The sequence below is a fragment of the Haliotis cracherodii genome, unplaced genomic scaffold (assembly GCF_022045235.1).
Source record: "Haliotis cracherodii isolate W230 unplaced genomic scaffold, xgHalCrac1.p SCAF_18, whole genome shotgun sequence".
In the NCBI taxonomy this organism is placed as follows: Eukaryota; Metazoa; Mollusca; class Gastropoda; order Lepetellida; family Haliotidae; genus Haliotis; species Haliotis cracherodii.
Genome location: NW_027266273.1, coordinates 20,326,875 through 20,348,560, shown reverse-complemented (window position 1 = coordinate 20,348,560; position 21,686 = coordinate 20,326,875). Strand labels below are relative to the sequence as shown.

Here is a 21,686-nt window from a genome sequence, read left to right as displayed (position 1 = left end):
ACCCAGAAATCAAAGGCAAATGTGTGATGAAGAGTCTTGTCAAACGAGATCAATCAGCTCCTGACTTACAAGGCCTCAAGCTGTCGGGCATCTTGGATCCAGCTGACTTTTCATCTTGGCAACGACTTGTCGGCCTGTCGGCATGGACTTTAAGAGCAGTTCGAAACTTTCTGTCAACCCTGAAACACAGAGAACTGAAACCAAATCGCAACAAAACAATGACAGTGAGGGAGCGAACAGAGGTCGAGTATCACTTGATTGAAGAAACACAGAGGGAAGCGTTCCCTGAGGAATTTGCTAATCTTGAAGCAGGTCAGGGGCTCTCAGCGAAATCAAGACTCTTTCCGTTGTCTCCGACATTTGACGGTAGATTAATCAGAGTTGGAGGAAGACTGCGCAAACCTCAGATTCCCAATGAAGCCAAGTATCAGATAATCATGCCTGGCAATCACCCAGTGACTCACCTGATCATGGAAGATATGCATATCAAGTCTGCACATTGTGGCCAAGAGCATATGATAGCACTTGTTAGACAACAATATTGGTCAATCAATGCAAGGAAAATAGCCAAACAAGTTCTACGCAGTTGCCGTGATTGCCACCGAAGACGAGCAAAGCCCACCATTGTCAAGATGGCAGATGTGCCTCTATGTCGGATTAGTGCTTTTGAAGGCGTGTTTGCTCATACAGGAGTTGATTATTTCGGTCCACTGATGGTGAAGGAACGTAGAAGCACAGTGAAGAGGTGGGGCTGTCTATTTACATGTCTCTCAACAAGAGCCGTCCACATTGAGCTTGCAAATTCACTTGAGACAGATGAATTTTTGTTGGTTCTTCGGAGTTTCATAGGACGTCGTGGACATCCTGGTCATCTTTATAGTGACAATGGCACTAATTTCCGCGGTGCAGACAATGAACTGTATCAATGTTTGCAGAACATCCAGCAAACCAAAATTGCTGACTACCTCACCCCGATGAAGATTGAATGGCATTTTAATCCCCCTCTCAGTCCTCACTTTGGTGGAGCGTGGGAAAGGTTAGTGCGTTCTGTCAAAGCCGCCTTGAGGTCAGTCCTGAAAAATCTCCGTGTTCGAGAAACTGTTCTTCGAGTTGCCTTGATCGAAGTTGAAGCTGTCTTGAACAGCAGGCCACTGACATACAACAGTACCAGCCCAAGTGACTTTACGGCACTTACTCCGAATCACTTTATTCTTGGGAGAGCTGATGTTTGTACTCCACCTGATGTTTTTCATGATAATGAAATCAATAGTAGACGACGGTGGAGACAGGCTCAAGTCATTGCGGATCATGTGTACAAGCGCTGGCAAAAGGAATATTTGCCGGAGCTCACTGTGAGAAGGTGTTGGAGATCAGAATCTCAGAATGTTTCAGTTGGAGATCTCGTTCTGGTGGTCGACGAAGCTAAACCCAGAGGACATTGGGATTTGGCAAGGATCGTCGAGGTTTACGCTGGCGATGATGGACGTGTTCGAACTTTGAAAGTCCAAACCAAAAATGGTCAGTACATCAGACCAGCGGCTAAGGTGTGTGTGCTGGAGGAATTTGTGTGTAGTGACGCTTAGATGTAGGACTTGCACAAAGTGAACACAGAGCTCAGATTTCCTATGAACATTCATCTAGATTTATTGATTATCATTTTCTTTACTTGGACATTTAGGTTATCAATGGTAGCAAATGCTTTTGACCCTGTCAGGGGGGTGGCTATGTTAATGACCAGCATTAATTTGATTATTTCTTTTGTGCGGTAGTCCGTTATAATTAACTTTTAGTTATCTCCCTTGTGTTGGTTATTATGGAGAGGATTGCATGTCGCCGTTGATTTCGCATGCCAGTCACGAAGAAAAACAAGGTAATGATGGGTAAAACTCAATCACAACTCAATCTCAAAGCCCATTTGTGTATTTCTCGTCGATTGCAGCGGAATAAATTATCTCAAGACACTAATACGTCTTTGTTCTCTCACGAACAACAGCCTTCCAATTGTGTGTTCCTTAATTTGTTTTGAGTAGTATACATTTTACCCCCAAAACTACATCTATAGCTACTTCACAGATACTTACAGCTACCATCCACCAGTGTTTTAAATTAAACAAAGCGTAGGCCAGTAAAAGGAATGTGAGGCGCACTGCTGACAACATCTGAAAAAGTAATTTATAGATTATCGTTTCAATGTCTGTATATGACAATTTCCTAACATAAATATCAGCATCTAACAGATGAATTGTGACACTCATTTTATTCAGAAAACAACAGATTCACTGAAAAACATAGTGACACATTCTAACTGTAATTCAAGTGCTCATCAAGTAAAGATCATGTCAACCATCTTTCCATTTCATCAACAAATGTATGAAGTCCTTACCCATAGGAGTGAGTGAGTGAGTTGGGTTTAACGCCGCTTTTAACAGTATTCCAGTTATATTGTGGCACGTTTAACACTTCGATGAAATGCACAAGCACGGGTATGGTGCTGACGAACCCATTCTCATTAAAGTCAGATCTTAGTTCTCGCCACCGCTAAAGCAAAGATCCGAGGACATCCCAATATAACTTAAATGAAGCAAACATACAACCTTTTTGAACTGATTTAAGATCATGACCAGTAATAATAGTGTGTAAAATTTCATTTCTCCAACTTAAATATATTTTTAGAAAATTTGTCCCCTATGAGAAGCAGATGGATGGATGGACAGACAGATGGAGGGGCGAACTCCGTTCCTCTATCTCCGGCACCACTTCGAGGGAGGGGATAAAAAGATAAATGTAATGGATGTCTTATTTCTCATGAACACACGAACCTAAAAGGGAATCCCTATGGACAACTCTGTACAATAAGTAGCCAATCAGACATCAGCATTAGATCATGTGGTGTGATGCAAGTAAATGATAAATACAACTGGGAATTCCCTAAATAGGTCAACCGGGGTTATCCGTTACTAGCGTTTGTCTGACATTATTCATGAGTATTATTGTAAACTGTAAAGAACTTGGGTTAGCCAACTCTACATGAACTATATGAAATGGTTGTTAGTAGTTGGTATAGAAAACTCACCACTGTATCAAACAGAGAAATTTTGAAGCTATATCCTCCAACTTGTTTCTGAAATGCCTCCCAACCTTTGTCACCTATGAGCTGAAAACAGAAATTAATATACGTGCAACACTTCAGTCAAGACAAGTTCAAGTTCCATTTATTTCAAAAACTTCAACACTCCTAGTACACTTATTGTATTACAGTGCTATTTAGCATATTATTGGTTCTGTTTATTGTCCACAAGGAGCTGTGAAGAAACTTTCACTCCACCGTCAGTCCAAGACTAGACTACCAAGACAATCAAGTCCATTAGCAACCTGGCGTACAAAGCAGGGCCCAATTTATGGATCTCGATTCAACTTGCACCAGGTGCATGTTGACATGAAACCTAGTTGCACCTGACAAAACCAGGTTGCACCCTGGTCCCATAAAATTATCATTGTTGAAACATAGGCTGGTCTGCCGCCGGTGTCACACAAACTAATGACGTATTACTGTAAAACGTTCTAGGAACAAATGCACATAATCTTTAAGGGTTCACAGTTCGGTGACGTCAAGCCTAACAAAGCATGACAAATAACACATTCCTTATTCAATGCAATAGGTGCCCAAGGCGCTCTCATAATTAGAAATGGGGAGTGGTTATTAGAATATAATTTTGGTGGAAAAAAAAAACATAACTGAAAGATCTTTAATTTCGTGGTTTGGCGAAAGCAGAAAACAACAGCTATCAGTATTTTACCCTTTCAGATATCTATGTCTGTTACAAGTAATACTATGTGCATGCTTGCAGTATTCACCTACATATGTATGTATTTGTGATAACGCAGCTGCACATTAACAATGTGTAAAAATGATCGTCAACACCATTGTGCCAAACGGGAAGTACCAGTAATCAGAAGATCAAGTTGAAAAATATAACATAAACATCTGCTTTGTGTTTGTGATTTTCAAACATTACTTTATATCAGTTAACTGTATTTTTTGTGTGATAATGTTGTCTGATTTAATGTATATTATCACTTCTTTTGTTTTAGCTATTCATTTATAAAATTAACTTGAATATTTTTTGTCAAAACATGTTTGTTTATCATGTTTATTATTATGTTGGCTGTGGCGCAGGTCAACAATCAATATATCCTGCTTGTGAATGAAAATATCACAACTACCTACCTGAGATTAATTTATGGACATTTTCCAAATTTCCTAAAAATGACATCCAGTTTTAATTAATTATTGATTTTAGAAATAAAATAACCTTGCATAACACCACTGCCACAGGCTAATCTGCATATCACGTGACCAAACTTTTCTCTTGTTTTAAACAAACTATGAAATCAGAATAGACTGACGCTTTACATATTGTTTTGCATAATAATATAAATACTTACAAAAGGCACGACTGTGAGTTGCACAACAATATATATTTATGCATCAAAGTGATCATATTGTTACTTTTCCATATGGCTGACAGCATGTGATGTAAACAAATGAAAACTACACAAATGGAAAAAGTTTTTCACGTTTTGAGATTTTTTCTCATTGAAAGTTAACCATGACATATGTTTATCTTGATGTGTGGGCTCGTTAAAAATTAAACAAAAGAAAGTAAGAAAATTGATAAATATGAGTTGGCGCTGTCGCGGCATGAGGTAACGGCTCTATGGAATGGGGTAAACGGAAGTTGTACGTATCAGAGGGACACACAAATTCGCTGAAAATTAACGTAAACATTATTGAATGAAATTTTGAATAAAATTAGGAAAATAGATTACAAACATAAGTCCAGATATACAATGAACACTTAATTAGTGTAACAAAAGGGTTAACTTGCATAAATCAACATGGATTTGTTGATATTCTATTTCTGATGACGGATCATGACAGTTATATACGACAGCCTGATATGATACTAAACAAAAGTCTGTGTGTTTTATACATAAGAGATATATTTTTCTAGAATTCAATTGCCCTTAAGGGTGCGTATAACACACGAGTGCGTATTATTAATTAAAAAAAAAGGTTTTTGTACATTGATCAATCAGAAGGGAAGTTTATTGGTATTGTTCAGTTGCCAATATATTACCAAATATCGCCGTGGGTGTTTACTATGTAATGCGGTAACTCAGGGATTATTGATATAGTATGGTAAATAAAGCTTAGAGGTATCATGTTCAAGGATCAATGTTGTGTGGTGCAGTTAGAGTTAGTCAGACACAAACATGACATTTTTTACATGCATCTGGTGCATGTAGACATAAATTAAATATCAGGTTGCAATTTTCAATAAGATGCACTGGTGCATGTTTCATACAGCTAATTCCAGCCCTTCAACGGTCCCAATACATGGGAGTGTGTCCAGTGAGCACTGAATGTCTGTCAGCCTTGTGGACAGTGAACTCCTAGTTGTGATGGGACAGGGAGTTTTTATAAAATGAACAGGGACAGATCTTACGTTCATCCCCCTAGACATGTTTTGTTTGTTTGTTTGTTGTTTAACGCCTCACTCAGCTATATTCCTGGTGGTGGTCAGTAAATAATTGAGTCTGGACCAGACCATCCAGTGATTGACATCATGAGCATCGATCCATGCAACTGGGATACGATGACATGCAGGAACCATGTCAGCGAGCCTGACCACCCATTAGTCACCTCTTACGACAAGCGTAGTCCCCTTTTACGGTATGGATGTTGCTGAAGACCTATTCTAACCCAGATCTTCACGGGTGCCCCCAGAAATGATCAGTCCAGTCTCTATCTACAGCCATCTTTCTATCCATGTACAGTTCAGCAAGAAAAGTCAACAATAGTAAATATGCAATGGAAATGTTTACTGAAAATGATAGTGCAATGCAGTCCCTCCCTCCCGCCCCAAGAATGACATTTCCCACCTGAGTATAGATGACCCAAAGGATGAAGGTGAGGATCAGATCAAAGGCCACAAACAGACAGAATGTGCGTCTGACGGCAGACATCTTGCCCCTGCTTTCATCCATCATTGAGCTGTTGCTGTATGTACCACTGATTTCTGGCCAGCCACTGAAACAGAAATAATTAGATATAACACATATAACCCATGCTAAAGAATAGGGCTTTGATGATTCACCGACTGTGCGATCTGATACGTATCTCGACACCTTGGTCACGATCCAATATGTATCACAATAAGGTAAGAATTAATAGTTTTTACTTAGTGTGCGACTGTGATCAATACTTGTATCGAGCAGTAAAACATCACGATCAGCCCATGCATCAGTGTATCGTCTCACTACTAAGAATCATGGAACTGCCTTCCACACAGCTTAAGGAGTCAAACATCCAAAAACAAACACAGTGCACATCTATTGAAGATGTCAGGGTCCAGGATGCAACAATCAAAGATGGCTCTCTCTACAGAGTGGCCTCCTGTCCGTTTGTTGTTTTACGCCGCACTCAGAAATATTCCAGTAATGTGAGAGCGGGTTTTAAATAATAGTCTGGACCACACAATCCAGTGATTGACATCACGAGCATCAATCCACGCAAATGGGATACAATGACATGCATCAACCAAGTAAGCGAGCCTGACTACCCGATCCCGTTAGTCGCTTCTTACGACAAGCATTATATGTTGCCATCCACGTCAAGCATGGGTTCCTGAAGATCTATTGTAACCCGGATATTCACGGGTCAGAGCGGCTTCCTATGCATGCCTTCAGGTCAAATCAAAGTTTCCCCAATAATGATCCATGGTCTGCTCAGATTATGTGCCACTGGAAAGTAGAAACCAAAATGGCAAGCAATTAATCTGTGTCACTTTTGGCTTTTGACAGACTGTTGTACGGAAGGAACATAAATGTGAGTTTTGCCATTCGAAGACCACAGTGACTATTTCTTCCTGTCACAGATTCACATAGAAACAACATGCTGAACAACACACAATGACAGCAGTCTCAAACCTGACCGATTCCAAAATCACATTTCACATACAACAGCTGGATGCATAGATAGTTAACATGGTATATACACAAACAAATATTTTAAAAACTGTAACTATGACAATTACAAATGAGTCATAACCAGCATCACCAATTTGTTCTTAATGTCCCAACATGTTTGGCTTTTCATTTTGACAAGACAATGTCATGAAAAGTACATCACAGAGTTTGAATAATCAATAACCGTGGTATCATGTTATACATATAGCACAGTCCCACAACAGCACTGAATGGGTACCACTAATGTAAGTAACGGACAAATGAAACACGGTACACTTGTAACAAATAGAGCTTCATATTACAATTAATATACACAATTAAGAATGACAGAAATTGACAATTTCGCCTATTGATCTCAACAATAATTATTCCTATTGTAAATTTCATTTCTGAACAACTCACATATGCTACTCAAATCAAGTGTCATCAGCAGATGAAAAATCACCCTGGCCTGTACAAATTCGAAAGAACAAATCATCTGACTGTTTCATTAAGTCCAACTTGATGAGAGAATGTCTATCTAATCTGTGTCCGTATACAAGAGAAGTTATTGAGCTATCAAAACAATACCGTGGAATTGGGATTTGGAGCATTGTATTTCTATATGAACACACTTCTATGAACAGAGTCTAAGTCAAATTTGTTGGCATGGAAATGGAAAACCTTTAAATTCTAAACACCCCTAAATAGCCAAAGGCACCAATCGACAACCTGGTCTTTGTGTGTGCACAGTTTCAAGAAAGAGTACCTATTATTTTTTAGTGATATGGTCCGGACATGGTTCTATCTTCTTGCCGATTTAGAGATTTTGTCTGAGATGATGGCTTTGCTATATGATACTGCGATGTTGTTGTGCTGAATGTAAATAATAATGTAACTGTAGTTATGGAAGATAATCCAGTAATTAAACACTTACAGAACAGTACTTATCTTTAATGCCAATTATACAATGTATGCTATTTCTCATGTCACTTTCAATACATTGCTATTTGTATGTGTATCATGTTTGGGAGAGGCATTCAGATAAGCAAAATGTGCTTGTTTGCCAATCCCTCCACTTTATGGAAATAAATATGTTTATATCATATGGTCCGGACAAATTAATACATGTACCAAGTTTGGATGAAAAATGTTGAATAGTTTTTCAATTCTCCGCTTGAAACGACACCTACCTCCCATCAGTTAAGTCTAACTAGTTTCCACAAAAATAGGTAAAATTCAAATTTTGAAAAATTCCTAACTAGCACAAGGCACCACTTCTGCCCTTGGCTAATACATGTACCAGGTTTGGATGAACATTGTTTCACGGTTTCAAGTTGTGCTCCAGAAAGGAAATCCACCACCCCCTTTTGAGATTAAGTCAAAATTATTTCCATGGAAACCGTGAAAAATAAAAATGAAAAAATGGAACTGGAACTGGAACTGAAATCCTGTTCCAATAGCAAGCCCAAAACAAGTTTAACTTGAGACAACTAAAGTATCAACTTTGATAATAGAACAAACTGATTAACCATAAAATTACCAAGTGTTAATGGGTGATAACGATAATACTGCTGGAGCATGGTCATACTTAGACAAAAAGGAAACTGCTACTTTCCTTATTCCCAGAATCATGATAGTTACAAACACAGGACTGACCTATTTTACGAGTCATAGAGAAATTATACTATGCACAGTGGAAATCTCTTGGTTGATTCAAAGCCTGGTACAATACTTCCTGATACATACCCTGTTCTATCAGCTTAACCACTTGCGTCACTGGTGATTCGGCTTGTTCACACTAACATTTTCATGACTTTGGCCTTGAAATAACCATGCACAGTACAAACTTGTGAACATGGATCGGGATGAACAATTACTGACTCTCAAAATTGTACAAGTATATCGCTTCAGTAACTGGCAATGAATCATTTCAATTATAACAAGAGGACATAGTCATCAATATCCTCCGCAATGGTAAATACTAGCAGTGAATATATATATATATGAAACTTGTTGCCACGGACACCCGAAATACATTTGTTGACAAAATCACAAACAATCAAAAGGCACCAGTTCACCACTTGACCTATCTATGTGCCATGTTTGATGAGGAAATATAGTACAGTTTTCAAGATCTGCTCCAGAAACGACCACTATCGCCATTTCCAGCAGAAAGTTAAAGTTGCCATGGAAACTTGAAAAATATCTTTTTACAAAAATCCCTAACTATCAAAAAGCACCAGCACGCCACTAGACCTATCTCTGTACCAAGTTTGCAGCAGAAATATTGTACGGTCTTCCAAGATCTGCTTCGGAAACAAGCCGCCATTTTCAGTCAAAGTTGTTGCCATGGAAACTATAAAAAATTATTGTTAAAAAAATCTGAAACTATCAAAAGGCCCCAGGTCACCACTGGACCTATCACGTTTGGAAAAGAAATATTGTATGTTTTTCAAGATCTGCTCCAGAAACGACATCTTGCACGAACGGCTGGATGGATGGAGACAATTATAATACGCCCTGTAAAGGTTCATATATAGGGTTAGTAGTTGTGTTCTCTGATTGGTCAATTTCACTTAGAGGCATAATAAAATGCATAATGGGGGATAAAAAGAAAGTGCAATGGAAAATCTCACTTTATATCATGTTTATTACATGTATAAAATAAATCTGGATTTTAAAATATCTAAAAGTTTGATATGATCCGAGTTTTCTGATATCTTTACATTCATCCAGAATAGGTGTGACTACATACACTGGGCAGATTGCTTCTGGAAAGAGGGGAGGAGGTTGAAGATGTTTCGCCTGCTTCACCATGTTAATGTACTGTGTTGGGTTTCTGGTTAGATTAGGTTCCCAGTAAACTATGCTGGTCACACAAGGTGACTGCTTGGATCAGGTGGTAGGACACAAACAGACACTCAAACAACAGCCATGATGCTGTGATAGGTTTGTGCAAGTAACAGAACTTCAGATAAGCTGCGTATCTGCATGAAATACGCATCAGAAATGCAGAAATACGCAGTAAAATATAATCCAAGCGTATCAAATACGCAAAGAACATTACAGATACGCTACAAAAATAAAACTTGTGCGTATCATCAAAATATTGTGAAGTAACCCTGCGTATTCGATTAGCAAATCAGCAACTTATTTTGAATTATAAACGGGCATTCCGTCAACCTTGCCAAACTCCACGATGACAGTTACATCATGATCATTTGCCATCACACTTTCTTGTGGAAGTATCGTGGTATTTTTGAGTCCTATAAAGCTCTCGAACCCACACGACACCAGTTTGCAGGGACTAGATGAATAGTGTTTTTAAATATTTAACTTAAATACCCACATCTGTAAAAACTAGTGGGTAACAGAAATTTGAATACGCAGATTGAATTACTGATACCCAATGATTTTAAAATGCATGGGTAAAATACCCACAACACCAAAAGCTTATCTGGAGCTCTGAAGTAAGCCTTGATATCTACCATGACAAGACACCACAAACACAACACCCTATTTGCTTTGATCAATGCCAAGGATGATCAGAAACTTGACAAAGGGGGCACTTATTCAAACCATACACATCAAGTTAAATTTGGTTTCAGTGTGTGAGTACTTGTGCACAAATTTAGTTCAAAAGGTTATGAAAACAAACCATGTTCAATAACAGTTATTTGGCAGGTATCTACCCATTCTGCACGACTGTCTCCTGTAAAAACTATGCAACATACACAAGGAAATATTGACTGTTATGTCAATGTTTGGTCTTGGTAGGGACATACAGACTGGTCTAGAAGTTAGTCAGGTGTGCTTATTGGAACTGGGTGCTGATTACATCGAATACGGTAAATGTGTGCAGTAAGCAGGTAAACATGGTAAGCAGGTAAGCAGGTAAGCATAGTAAGCATGGTAAGCATGATAATCAGGTAAGCAGGTAAGCATGGTAAGCATGATAATCAGGTAAGCATGGTAAGCATGGTAGGCAGGTAAGCATGGTAAGCAGGTAAGCATGGTAGGCAGGCAAGCATGGTAAGCATGGTAAGCAGGTAAGCATGGTAAGCAAGGTAAGCATGGTAAGCAAGGTAAGCATGATAATCAGGTGAGCATGGTAAGCATGGTAGGCAGGTAAGCATGGTAAGCATGGTAGGCAGGTAAGCATGGTAAGCAGGTAGGCATGGTAAGCATGGTAATCAGATAAGCATGGTAAGCAGGTAGGCATGGTAAGCATGGTTAGCATGGTAAGGGTGTGGTGATGGGAACACTATTTCAGCTACAGGACATCACCTTGACAGCTTAATGTGGGGAAAACCCCAAATTAGCTCAGGACACTTTCAAGAGCTATGAATGACTTGTATGCACAGGAAAGATTTTCAACTTATTTCCCTGTTTTCAGGATAAAAATTTCAGATGTACTGTCTGTTGTAACAATGCACTACACCTCGTCAAAGTTGTTCTCACAAGGAAGTCTAAGGTTCACCTTGCAGTGTGTCAACAGAATGTACACTTGGTTCATGTCATACTTTATTGTCCCTTGTCAATGCTTGTAATGGAGACCTGAAAAGTGTGTCAATATAAACCCTGGTTGCTAGTTATCTGCAGGGCTCCACATAATCTTGAAAGCCACTGAGTATTTACTTACCTGGTATGTTAGTTGTATATTTGGTGGTCTTCTTTGGGTATTCAATATAGTATTATTCCCTAGCCTTGGGCCAGTCTATTGGGTATTTTTTATCCAGTGAGAAGCCATTTTAAAATATTTCTTCTTTAAAAGCTGTTTCAGATAACTGTTTGATTGGCATTCAAGAAGTTGGCAAATAAGTAAGAAAAACGTACAAGTTGATGGATGACAACTTCTGGTTTATTGCAGTCCAATCAGCTTGTCACAACTGTATAATCACGTCAACCCTTAGTCTTACTGTATATCTGGCTTCACCACCCCTGTGCTTATTTACCTGTGTGCTATTTGTTATTCTTACTGTACATTTGGCTTCATCCAATTATCTGCTTGTTATCTATTACCGTTGTTGCCAATGTTAATCTCTGCTTATGACATGTCACACATATATCCCTCCCATCACTTGGTTGTTGTCACGCCAGCTTGATAATGGTGTGAGAATCGACATCAAAATGTCGCTATAGGCAATGAACCAGAAGTTGTTATCCATAAAGTTGAATTTTTTTCTTACTTATTTCAGATAACTTATTATTTTCTTCTGTTTATGTGCTCATTGTGCTCCTCTGAATGGTCACCTGTCGCATGTGCTCACAACAGCGAAGCTTCAGTCAACTTCTGTGTTCAACGTGTCTCAGTGACAATATAAAAAGAGACATAGCCTTTGTGGATTACTCACTGAAGTTTATGAATAGGCGACGCCTGCATTAAATGAATAAAGAGGTGTGCAAATATTTGGGTGCACAAGCTGGGAAAGATTACATTGGGTATCAAGACAGTGTTGTAATACTTATGGGTTTTTTTAGTTTTCATGCATATTTTCATGAAAACAACTCCAAGTTGATTGGGTCATGGTGACTTATTTTGTGTCTTTCATCTGAGGCTCTGCATCGGAACATACACGGTTACCATTAACATGATCTGAAATTCCTGTGACTTCTCAGCACACTCATCATGGGGGCTATGAAAAGTGTTACCATGATGAAAGTGTTGCATCAGTGTTGCGTCAGTCTAGATGGCTAGATGGCTAGACTGGTGATTGTGACATCCTCCATACCTGAACTGTAGTACTCAGGTACTTGGGTACTCAGGTACTCTGGTAAAACAATTCCCAAAACACAAGCAAATTAACATGACCATTTCCTTGTAAAAGCTGTCTTCCATTATCATGGTGATTACAACCAAGATTATCTTTAATGTACATCAATGTATATAACAGACAAAAAAGGATAAATAAACACTTGTGTTTTCGCAACACGTGATATGCAATGTGAATCAATCTTCATTGATAAGTCTACACCATGTATTATCCTATCCTCTTTCTGTACCGTCCCAGGTCTACAACGTTCAGCAGACGCCAAACTGGTAGGAATAGCAGATATACAAAGTCAGGTTTAGGAGCCAGATGATTGGCTTCTTTGACTAATATGTATTTGTATACTTGTACTGAGAAATGATGTATCTACTAGTTACATATTGACTGCAAATATCTTTATGCACTGACAAGTGCAAACATGACAAAGGTTTGTGACATCACTGTTTCTGTGTACACAGATTCTCTGAAGCACATTATTTTCTTCTTCGCAACTATAGTCTGGAAGGTAATTCATTGAAACAGCCATCTGCATATGCTACCCCTGCGTCGAGCACATTGAGACGCCAAATGCTAACACCGTATTCGTGTGTGCATGATTCCCGTGCACCCTTTCGAGTTGATTGGTTCAACTGTGTCATATGGCCCTGTGACGCAGGGGTAGCATTATGCAGATGGCTGTTTCAATGAATGCTCGTTCCACCCGTGACGAACAGGTCTGGTTGTTGATGAAATATAGTGATAGCTAAAATAGACCGATTTTTTATTCATGCACCGATTGTCTTTGAATGTAATATCCAGTTATTTATGACTGTTTAATAATAATTTATTTTTACATGGCCAGATTTCTTTCCATTTCAACATGATCAAAGAGTGCCATATCTAACCATATGAATGAACATCAATAGGGTCAATGTGTCAGTCTGTGCTAAAAAGATCTAAGTCTACTAGCCTGAAATTGTATTTTCAGTAGGACTAGTATTGGCCGATCTCACTACAGTCAGGAAGGTAGCATGGTGTTGTGTCAGTTGAAAGGCTGCTACATTCTCTTGTTTGCCGATGTGTCAACGATTTCACCTGACATCACATGCACTGACCTTGGACACTATTCATGTCATCTGTAACGTCCTTGCGCAAAAGCGATTGAAAAAATAAATAACTTTTCTGTAGATAAAACTTTCAAATGAACGTCAACAATTCTAAAATTATATATCTAGTCATGTAATTGTGTGGTATTAATAGTATTTGACTTAAGTGTACAAACATCACAACACTAAACTACCTTCCAAGACAAAAAAGAAATTTTCTAGACTCATCCTTCAGTATAAGCCGCTAAAGTTGCAGATTGCACAGCCTTCTGATACAAAACGAGGAATTTCAGGGGTCTCGCGAATACTATACAAGCAAACCTCAATGTCCCCACGACCCCCATCAATGCCTAGCACTGTAAAACATCACACCCGTCAACTAGCTGAACCTGTTGCTGGAGTGAGTGGGATCTGAACCAAACACAACAGGAGCCCAGGTGACTAAGGGACACAACTCTGCACAGTCAACCGAAGTCCTCGAGACCACTGGGCCAACCCTGCCCTCACATCATGCATGAAGCAGACATACCCATCATGCTCTGTTAGATGGTCCAGATCAGTCGTAGCTACACTGTCGTTTGTCAACATGTTTGAAACAATTCATAACTAGTTCTCAACACAATATGTCCGAAGTACTGCTGACGTGACCAATCATATTTTAAACTTTAATTCTCTTACTCACTCACTCACTCACTCACTCAAAATCTGAATTTGAACATTGACCATTTGGGTTACACGGTCGACCGTTACACTCAGTCCTTGATGACTGTTACATACTACACAGGGCCAAGAAGTAGCCCTGAAACATTGAGACAAAGAATAAAAAGTTGTTATCGAGGTTTCATGTCCTGATGTCCTTCCAACTTCAAAATGTCTATCAAAGGCTTGTTTCATAGAGTCTACAGGTCCAAGTGTGAGAAAGCAACGCGAAAGCTTTTAACTTAGAATCAAGCTGTCATCATCAAAATTACACGTCTTTAACATCTGTTAACAGTTCAACAAACCTTTGAAGACCTGGGTTGGAATAGGTCTTCAGCAACCCATGCTTGCCGTAAAGGTAACTATGCTTGTTGTAAGAGGCGACCCAGGATCGGGTGGTCAGACTGGCTGAATTGGTTGATGCATGTCATCATATCCAAGTTGCTTAGATCGATGCTCATGATGTCAATCACTAGATTGTCTGGTCATGACTTGTTTATTTACAGACTGCCGTCATATGTATACATGATATAGCTGGAATATTGCTGAATACAGCGTTAAACAACAAACAAACTCCAACACTTCATAGGAAAAGACTACAAGGAAACAGTTTGAGACTCTCAGCATTATCATGATTACCTAACACAACACAAACACAAACAGGAGCATTCAGATCATTGTTATGGGGTTTCAATAGCCTGGGCTTGTCACTATTTACTATGTTATCTAAGTATGGATGCATCTGACATTGGAGCCATTGTGTGAACAGTGCTTCAGATAACCAGAATGTAAACATGGTCAACTGGTCAAGGACATGCAAAAACAACTCACCCTCCATCTATGGGCCTTAAGACAATTTATTTCTGATACCTCGACCATCGTTTTCACAGGTTATAAGTCACATAGCTCTTACATGACATCAGGTGAGATGAAATGGGAATTATTGCACTTATATAGTGACGTGCATGCACAAGTGTGTGTGTTCGCTTGTACCAGTCTGGTTTATACGCTGGTTTTATAGTGCTACCCCGCAAGATACCATGCTGCAGTTTAACATGGGTATCCCACTCAGACACAGAATCCAACCTGACCAGTCCTTGTTTAATCCCCTTAATGCAGAGTATCAGGCAGGGTAACAAGTACCTTGTTTAATCCCCTTAATGCAGAGTATCAGGCAGGGTAACAACAAGTACCTTGTTTAATCCCCTTAATGCAGAGTATCAGGCAGGGTAACAACAAGTACCATTTTTCAACATCTTTTAGTATGTTTTTTTTTATTTTAAATTTAACTTTCTTAATTTAAGAGGTATTTTAACATTTCATTTAGCACCATGATGGAAAACCAAGTCAAAATTAACCCTTTCTCTCATTACTGGTTGTCTGAGAAACACATGTCACGTTTGTCATGTTTGAAAAGTAACATAGTTAGAATCATAATACAAACTGAATTCATAAATCTCTCATGTTAAAAGTTCCAATTTGAGATTTTACTGACCAAGCTGACATTTTCTGTAGATCTGAGGCCAACACATTGAACTCGGAGAAGGCCAAGATCCATCCCTGATACCTACAAGACACTGACGAGTGACAAGATTTACCTGGGTTGCTGTGGTACAATCTGTCCTAGTTACAAGCTACATTTACCTGTTTTGCTCTGGGATGGAGCCACCTAGGTACAGGGACTGTCCTGCCTGTTTCGCCGCCCAATCTCGCGTCCGATTGACGCGAAGCAGATCCCCTTCAGTCTGCAACAGGATATAGACATGGTCAAACAAAAGTTCAAGTGTGATGCATCATCTTACACTAAAAATAGCACAACACCTGTGTTGATGTTCAGCTGACCATAGGTCATCTGTAGTTTTAATGTTAGCCACTGATAAATCTAGAGCTAGAACAATGGCACAGCCTCATATGAACTTTGGTACCTTGATAGCATTAATTGATGTAATTCATCACATATTTTGCATCTTAATTCAAAGTAATTAACATAATCATACTCATGTAACATTGGTTACATGATACATGTCGCAACCAAACTTGAACTAACTGTGGCTGATATCACTGCTGCATACTGCGTTTATCAGGGCAAAAGTGGAGTATTTCACTGTGTCCACTTCCCTTATAAGCTGAGTTAAGTTTTTGTTTGTTATTTAACGCTGCACTCAGCAATATTCCAGCTATATGATGGTGGTCTGTAAATAATCAAGTCTGGACCACACAATCCAGTGATTGACGTCATGAGCATCGATCAACGCAATTGGGATACGATGACAAGTCAGCGAACCTGACCTCCTGATCCCATTAGTCGCCTCTTACGACAAACATAGTCGCCTCTTACAGCAAGCATGGGTTGCTGATGACCTATTCTACCCCGGATCTTCACAGGTCCTGAGTGAAGTATTACCCTTCATGGGGATTTAATGTTAGGACAAGTCATCAGCAACCCAGGCTTGTTGTATATATGACATATGGACGAGTGGTAAGGCTCAGTTATTGGCTGTTTGCGTGTCATCATACCTCAACAGCATTGGACATTGCTCATTATATCTTTCACTTCTTTGTATGGTCTATACTTGATTATTTACATGCCACGTTACAAAACCAAGATATTGCTGAATGCATAGGGGACACAACAAGCCAACAAACACCACACTGCATCCACAGTAAACACTGTACTCGCTGTCACTGCATCCACAGTAAACACTGTACTCGCCGTCACTGCGTCCACAGTAAACACTGTACTCGCTGTCACTGCATCCACAGTAAACACTGTACTCGCTGTCACTGCATCTACAGTAAATATTGTACTCGCTGTCACTGCATCCACAGTAAATACTGTACTCGCCGTCACTGCGTCCACAGTAAACACTGTACTCGCTGTCACTGCATCTACAGTAAATACTGTACTCAGTAACAGACACTGCATCCACAGTAAATATTGTACTCGCTGTCACTGCATCCACAGTAAATACTGTACTCGCTGTCACTGCATCCACAGTAAATACTGTACTCGCTGTCACTGCATCCACAGTAAATACTGTACTCGCTGTCACTGCATCCACAGTAAATACTGTACTCGCTGTCACTGCATCCACAGTAAACACTGTACTCGCTGTCACTGCATCCACAGTAAATACTGTACTCGCTGTCACTGCATCCACAGTAAACACTGTACTCGCTGTCACTGCATCCACAGTAAATACTGTACTCAGTAACAGACACTGCATCCACAGTAAATACTGTACTCAGTAACAGACACTGCATCCAAAGTAAATACTGTACTCAGTAACAGACACTGCATCCACAGTAAACACTGTACTCAGTAACAGACACTGCATCCAAAGTAAATACTGTACTCAGTAACAGACACTGCATCCACAGTAAATACTGTACTCGCTGTCACTGCATCCACAGTAAATACTGTACTCAGTAACAGACACTGCATCCACAGTAAACACTGTACTCAGTAACAGACACTGCATCCAAAGTAAATACTGTACTCAGTAACAGACACTGCATCCACAGTAAATACTGTACTCGCTGTCACTGCATCCACAGTAAATACTGTACTCAGTAACAGACACTGCATCCAAAGTAAATACTGTACTCGCTGTCACTGCATCCACAGTAAATACTGTACTCAGTAACAGACACTGCATCCACAGTAAATACTGTACTCAGTAACAGACACTGCATCCAAAGTAAATACTGTACTCAGTAACAGACACTGCATCCACAGTAATTACTGTATTCAGTAACAGACACTGCATCCACAGTAATTACTGTATTCAGTAACAGACACTGCATCCACAGTAATTACTGTATTCAGTAACAGACACTGCATCCACAGTAATTACTGTATTCAGTAACAGACACTGCATCCACAGTAAATACTGTACTCAGTAACAGACACTGCATCCACAGTAAATACTGTACTCAGTAACAGACACTGCATCCACAGTAATTACTGTATTCAGTAACAGACACTGCATCCACAGTAATTACTGTATTCAGTAACAGACACTGCATCCACAGTAATTACTGTATTCAGTAACAGACACTGCGTCCACAGTAAATACTGTACTCGCTGTTACTGCATCCACAGTAAATACTGTACTCCTACAAATGTTGGAAGACATCAACAATGATGCAGTGCAAGCTTGTCCTATATTCACAATGCATAACCTTCTAGCTTTACATCATGCCAGATTCATCTGTAATCTGAAACACGTCCCTGCAACAGCTTGTTGGAACTGCATTAAATACTCATGGGTCTATCTGCGTAAGTATCAATGACATAACTCCTTCAGCTAACGATCAAAAGCTCTTAAGACATCATCTGCAGACTGGGACTTTAGCCCCTTGTCTGAAGCTAAAGTCCAGTAAAATTCAATTCTTCTACTAAACTAAGCTAATAATAGTCCATGTTAAAAGTTACTGAAAATTATGCTTAGAGTTACAACTCACTTAGTGGGTTAGCACAGTTAGAAACTAACAGTTTTTGTCCACAAGTCCTTATAATGATAACATGGAGCAAAACCCCTAAAATGGGCCAATTCCTACTAATCCTTAGGAGACCCTTTACTTTTGGGCAGTTTGGTAAGGACTACAGGACTAGTGCCAATTTCTAACGCCGGGGTTAGTAGACTTGAAAGTGTTTGGCCCAGACTGCACTTGTGAAATCATTCAGCTCATATCATGATCATGTGCAGTGAACATGGTGAATAGTGTCATGATCGGGAATATCATCGTATATCACAATATCAATATTGATACAATTTAGGAATATCGAAACTAAATTAATAATTCACTGTCACAGAAATGAATACATATATTAAGATTACTATGTTTAAGATGCACAATGACAAAGTAGAAAATTCAGTTTCAGACATTTAGTGGATCAGCCCAGTTCACACATTAGATACATAGCATGCGTTAACATAGATTTTGACATACAGAAAACTATGTTTATAACAAACACGCTTATAACGAACTTATTTTTTTTGGTCCTGACCTTTTACTGCAAATATGCTGTATATATGCCCATAACGAACTATGGTTATAATGTACTAAAATTAATGGTCCCTTTGAGTTTGTTATAACCTAAGTGTACTGTATACAGCATAGGTTTACAAAGGTTTTTCTTTGCTTGTTGTTTAACACAACACTCAGCAATATTTCAGCTACACGACGGCATTCTATAAATAATCAAATCTGGACCATGCAATCCAGTGATTGACATCATGAGCATTGATCTACGCAACTGGGATATGATGACATGTATCAACAAAGTCAGTGAGCCTGACCACCCGATCCTGTCAGTTGCCTCTTACGACAAGCATGGGTTGCTGAAGATCAATTCTAATAATATTTATCATTAATCAAACTATTGATATATCTTGATAATTATTAGTAAATATATCAATACTTAAATGTCCAATCCATGACACCTCTAGTCATGATGCCTAGTATAATATGTTACATGGAATCTTGACAAGTTTAAGATGTCATTATTTTGACAGAAAGTTACAGGGGGGGGCCTAAAGGGAGGTAATTCACACTGAATGAAGTTGCAAAGTCATCATGTCACTGACACTTCACGCTTGACTGAGGGACATTATCAGTTGCATTTCACTGAACCATAAAGGTCTCACACTGTCAAATCATGAGTGAAGATAAAATATGAACAACATAAACATGTAAAAAAATAACATTTTGTACGTTTTCCCAGTAAGCTAAGAATACTACACACCTATCATGCCAATATAACTAAATTTTCATTGTGTTCATTGAACTTCCTGCATTCTGATTAGCTGAAATGGTCATGTGTTATTGCATTCATTTCCCAATAAATGTAAAAAATTAAGCCACGCTCACCGAGGTGGACCACTCTTATTACTACGGAATGTCGGGGAATCCTCTTATTAATGGATAATAATCTCAATATTTCAGTTTGTGGTTGGCAAACCTGAGACACTGGAATCACTAGACCAAGAGTCATGGCCACATTAATCAGCTAATCAGAACATTAGTTCAGAAAGTCCGAGCAGGAGTTAGTTAAATAAGTGAGAAAAAAATGTAAACTGTGCCCTCTTTAAAGTTTATCATGGCACTTCCTGCTTTTCAATGCTGGACATAGGCTAAAACTTCATGTACTTTGCACATGTGCCGGTATATGAATTGACAACATAACCATCAAATTTGGCGTGTTCGATATTCTAAACATCAATAATTATCATGTGAGAGCATTATCATGATTATTATCTTAATGAACAATGTCATTACTGAAGTTTAACAAATTTGAGGAAATATTGGTACCTCTTACCAGATATATCCACTCATTCTGTAATAGTGTACACCAACGTCAAGACGGTACTATGTTAAAAAATACTGACACACAATCATGTGATAGGGAACAAAAGTGTATTCAGTGGCTCACATGACTTCACATAATAAGAATAATGTCCTGCTGTTTTTTTGTGTTATCGTTGACGGTGATAAACGATTAACTAACCGAAGACATGTTGCCACACATGTTATCCAAACATGTACCCCATGTTGAAAAGAGGCAGTTCAGTGGCCCATTCAGCGAGGGTCAAAATCCAACCAGCAGATAGCCGTGCATTCAGTATCTCAATCGGCTGATATGACAAGGAAATTGGACGTCCGTTCCGTACGGGGTATCGTTGCGGCTATATTTGGAAAGTTGCCCAGCTGACCCTGGCTGCGCCAATGGCCTGCTTTGTTGTCAAAAATTAATGCACGTCAACTTTATGAAACTAACAATGATGTCTTAACATTAAAATACAATATAAAATACGTACCGTATTAAGAGACATCACTGACATAGTCCTTATCCTCCTATTGTAATGCTATCAGGTGAGTAGGCCAAGTATGCAAATGATCAGCAAATACTGTCACACGGTACTTCCGCCATTTTGTCCATGTTTATTTTTTTACTGACTAGCGATTAAGTAGACCGGTTAAATAGACACGAATAAAATTAATACCACATGACAAAAACTGAACGCAAATTGTGAATCTTTGAGAACCATCCAATTCCTTCTTTCCTGTTTTAGCTATTTCCACTGTGAAAGTTGAGTGTAGGCCTAGACGC

The 21,686-nt window shown here is 39.0% G+C and overlaps 1 protein-coding gene across 3 annotated transcripts in view; it reads right to left on the bottom strand.

The window, feature by feature from the left end:
- LOC139465866 (stAR-related lipid transfer protein 3-like) overlaps positions 1 to 21,671 on the bottom strand; it is a 69,794-nt gene extending 48,123 nt beyond the window's left edge. The window contains exons 1-5 of one of the 3 annotated variants that reach the window (XM_071247823.1): positions 21,394 to 21,671; positions 16,214 to 16,314; positions 5,947 to 6,094; positions 3,074 to 3,154; positions 2,082 to 2,159 (exon numbers count right to left, since the gene is read on the bottom strand). In XM_071247823.1, the coding sequence (XP_071103924.1) occupies positions 2,082 to 2,159; positions 3,074 to 3,154; positions 5,947 to 6,094; positions 16,214 to 16,314; positions 21,394 to 21,417 (432 nt within the window). In that variant the 5' untranslated portion in view covers positions 21,418 to 21,671. Of the gene's footprint in view, positions 1 to 2,081; positions 2,160 to 3,073; positions 3,155 to 5,946; positions 6,095 to 11,656; positions 11,710 to 16,213; positions 16,315 to 21,083; positions 21,240 to 21,393 lie in introns of those variants that run through there. The other 2 variants (XM_071247824.1, XM_071247825.1) reach the window with 2 other exon arrangements.
- Between the last annotated feature and the right edge of the window lie 15 nt (positions 21,672 to 21,686).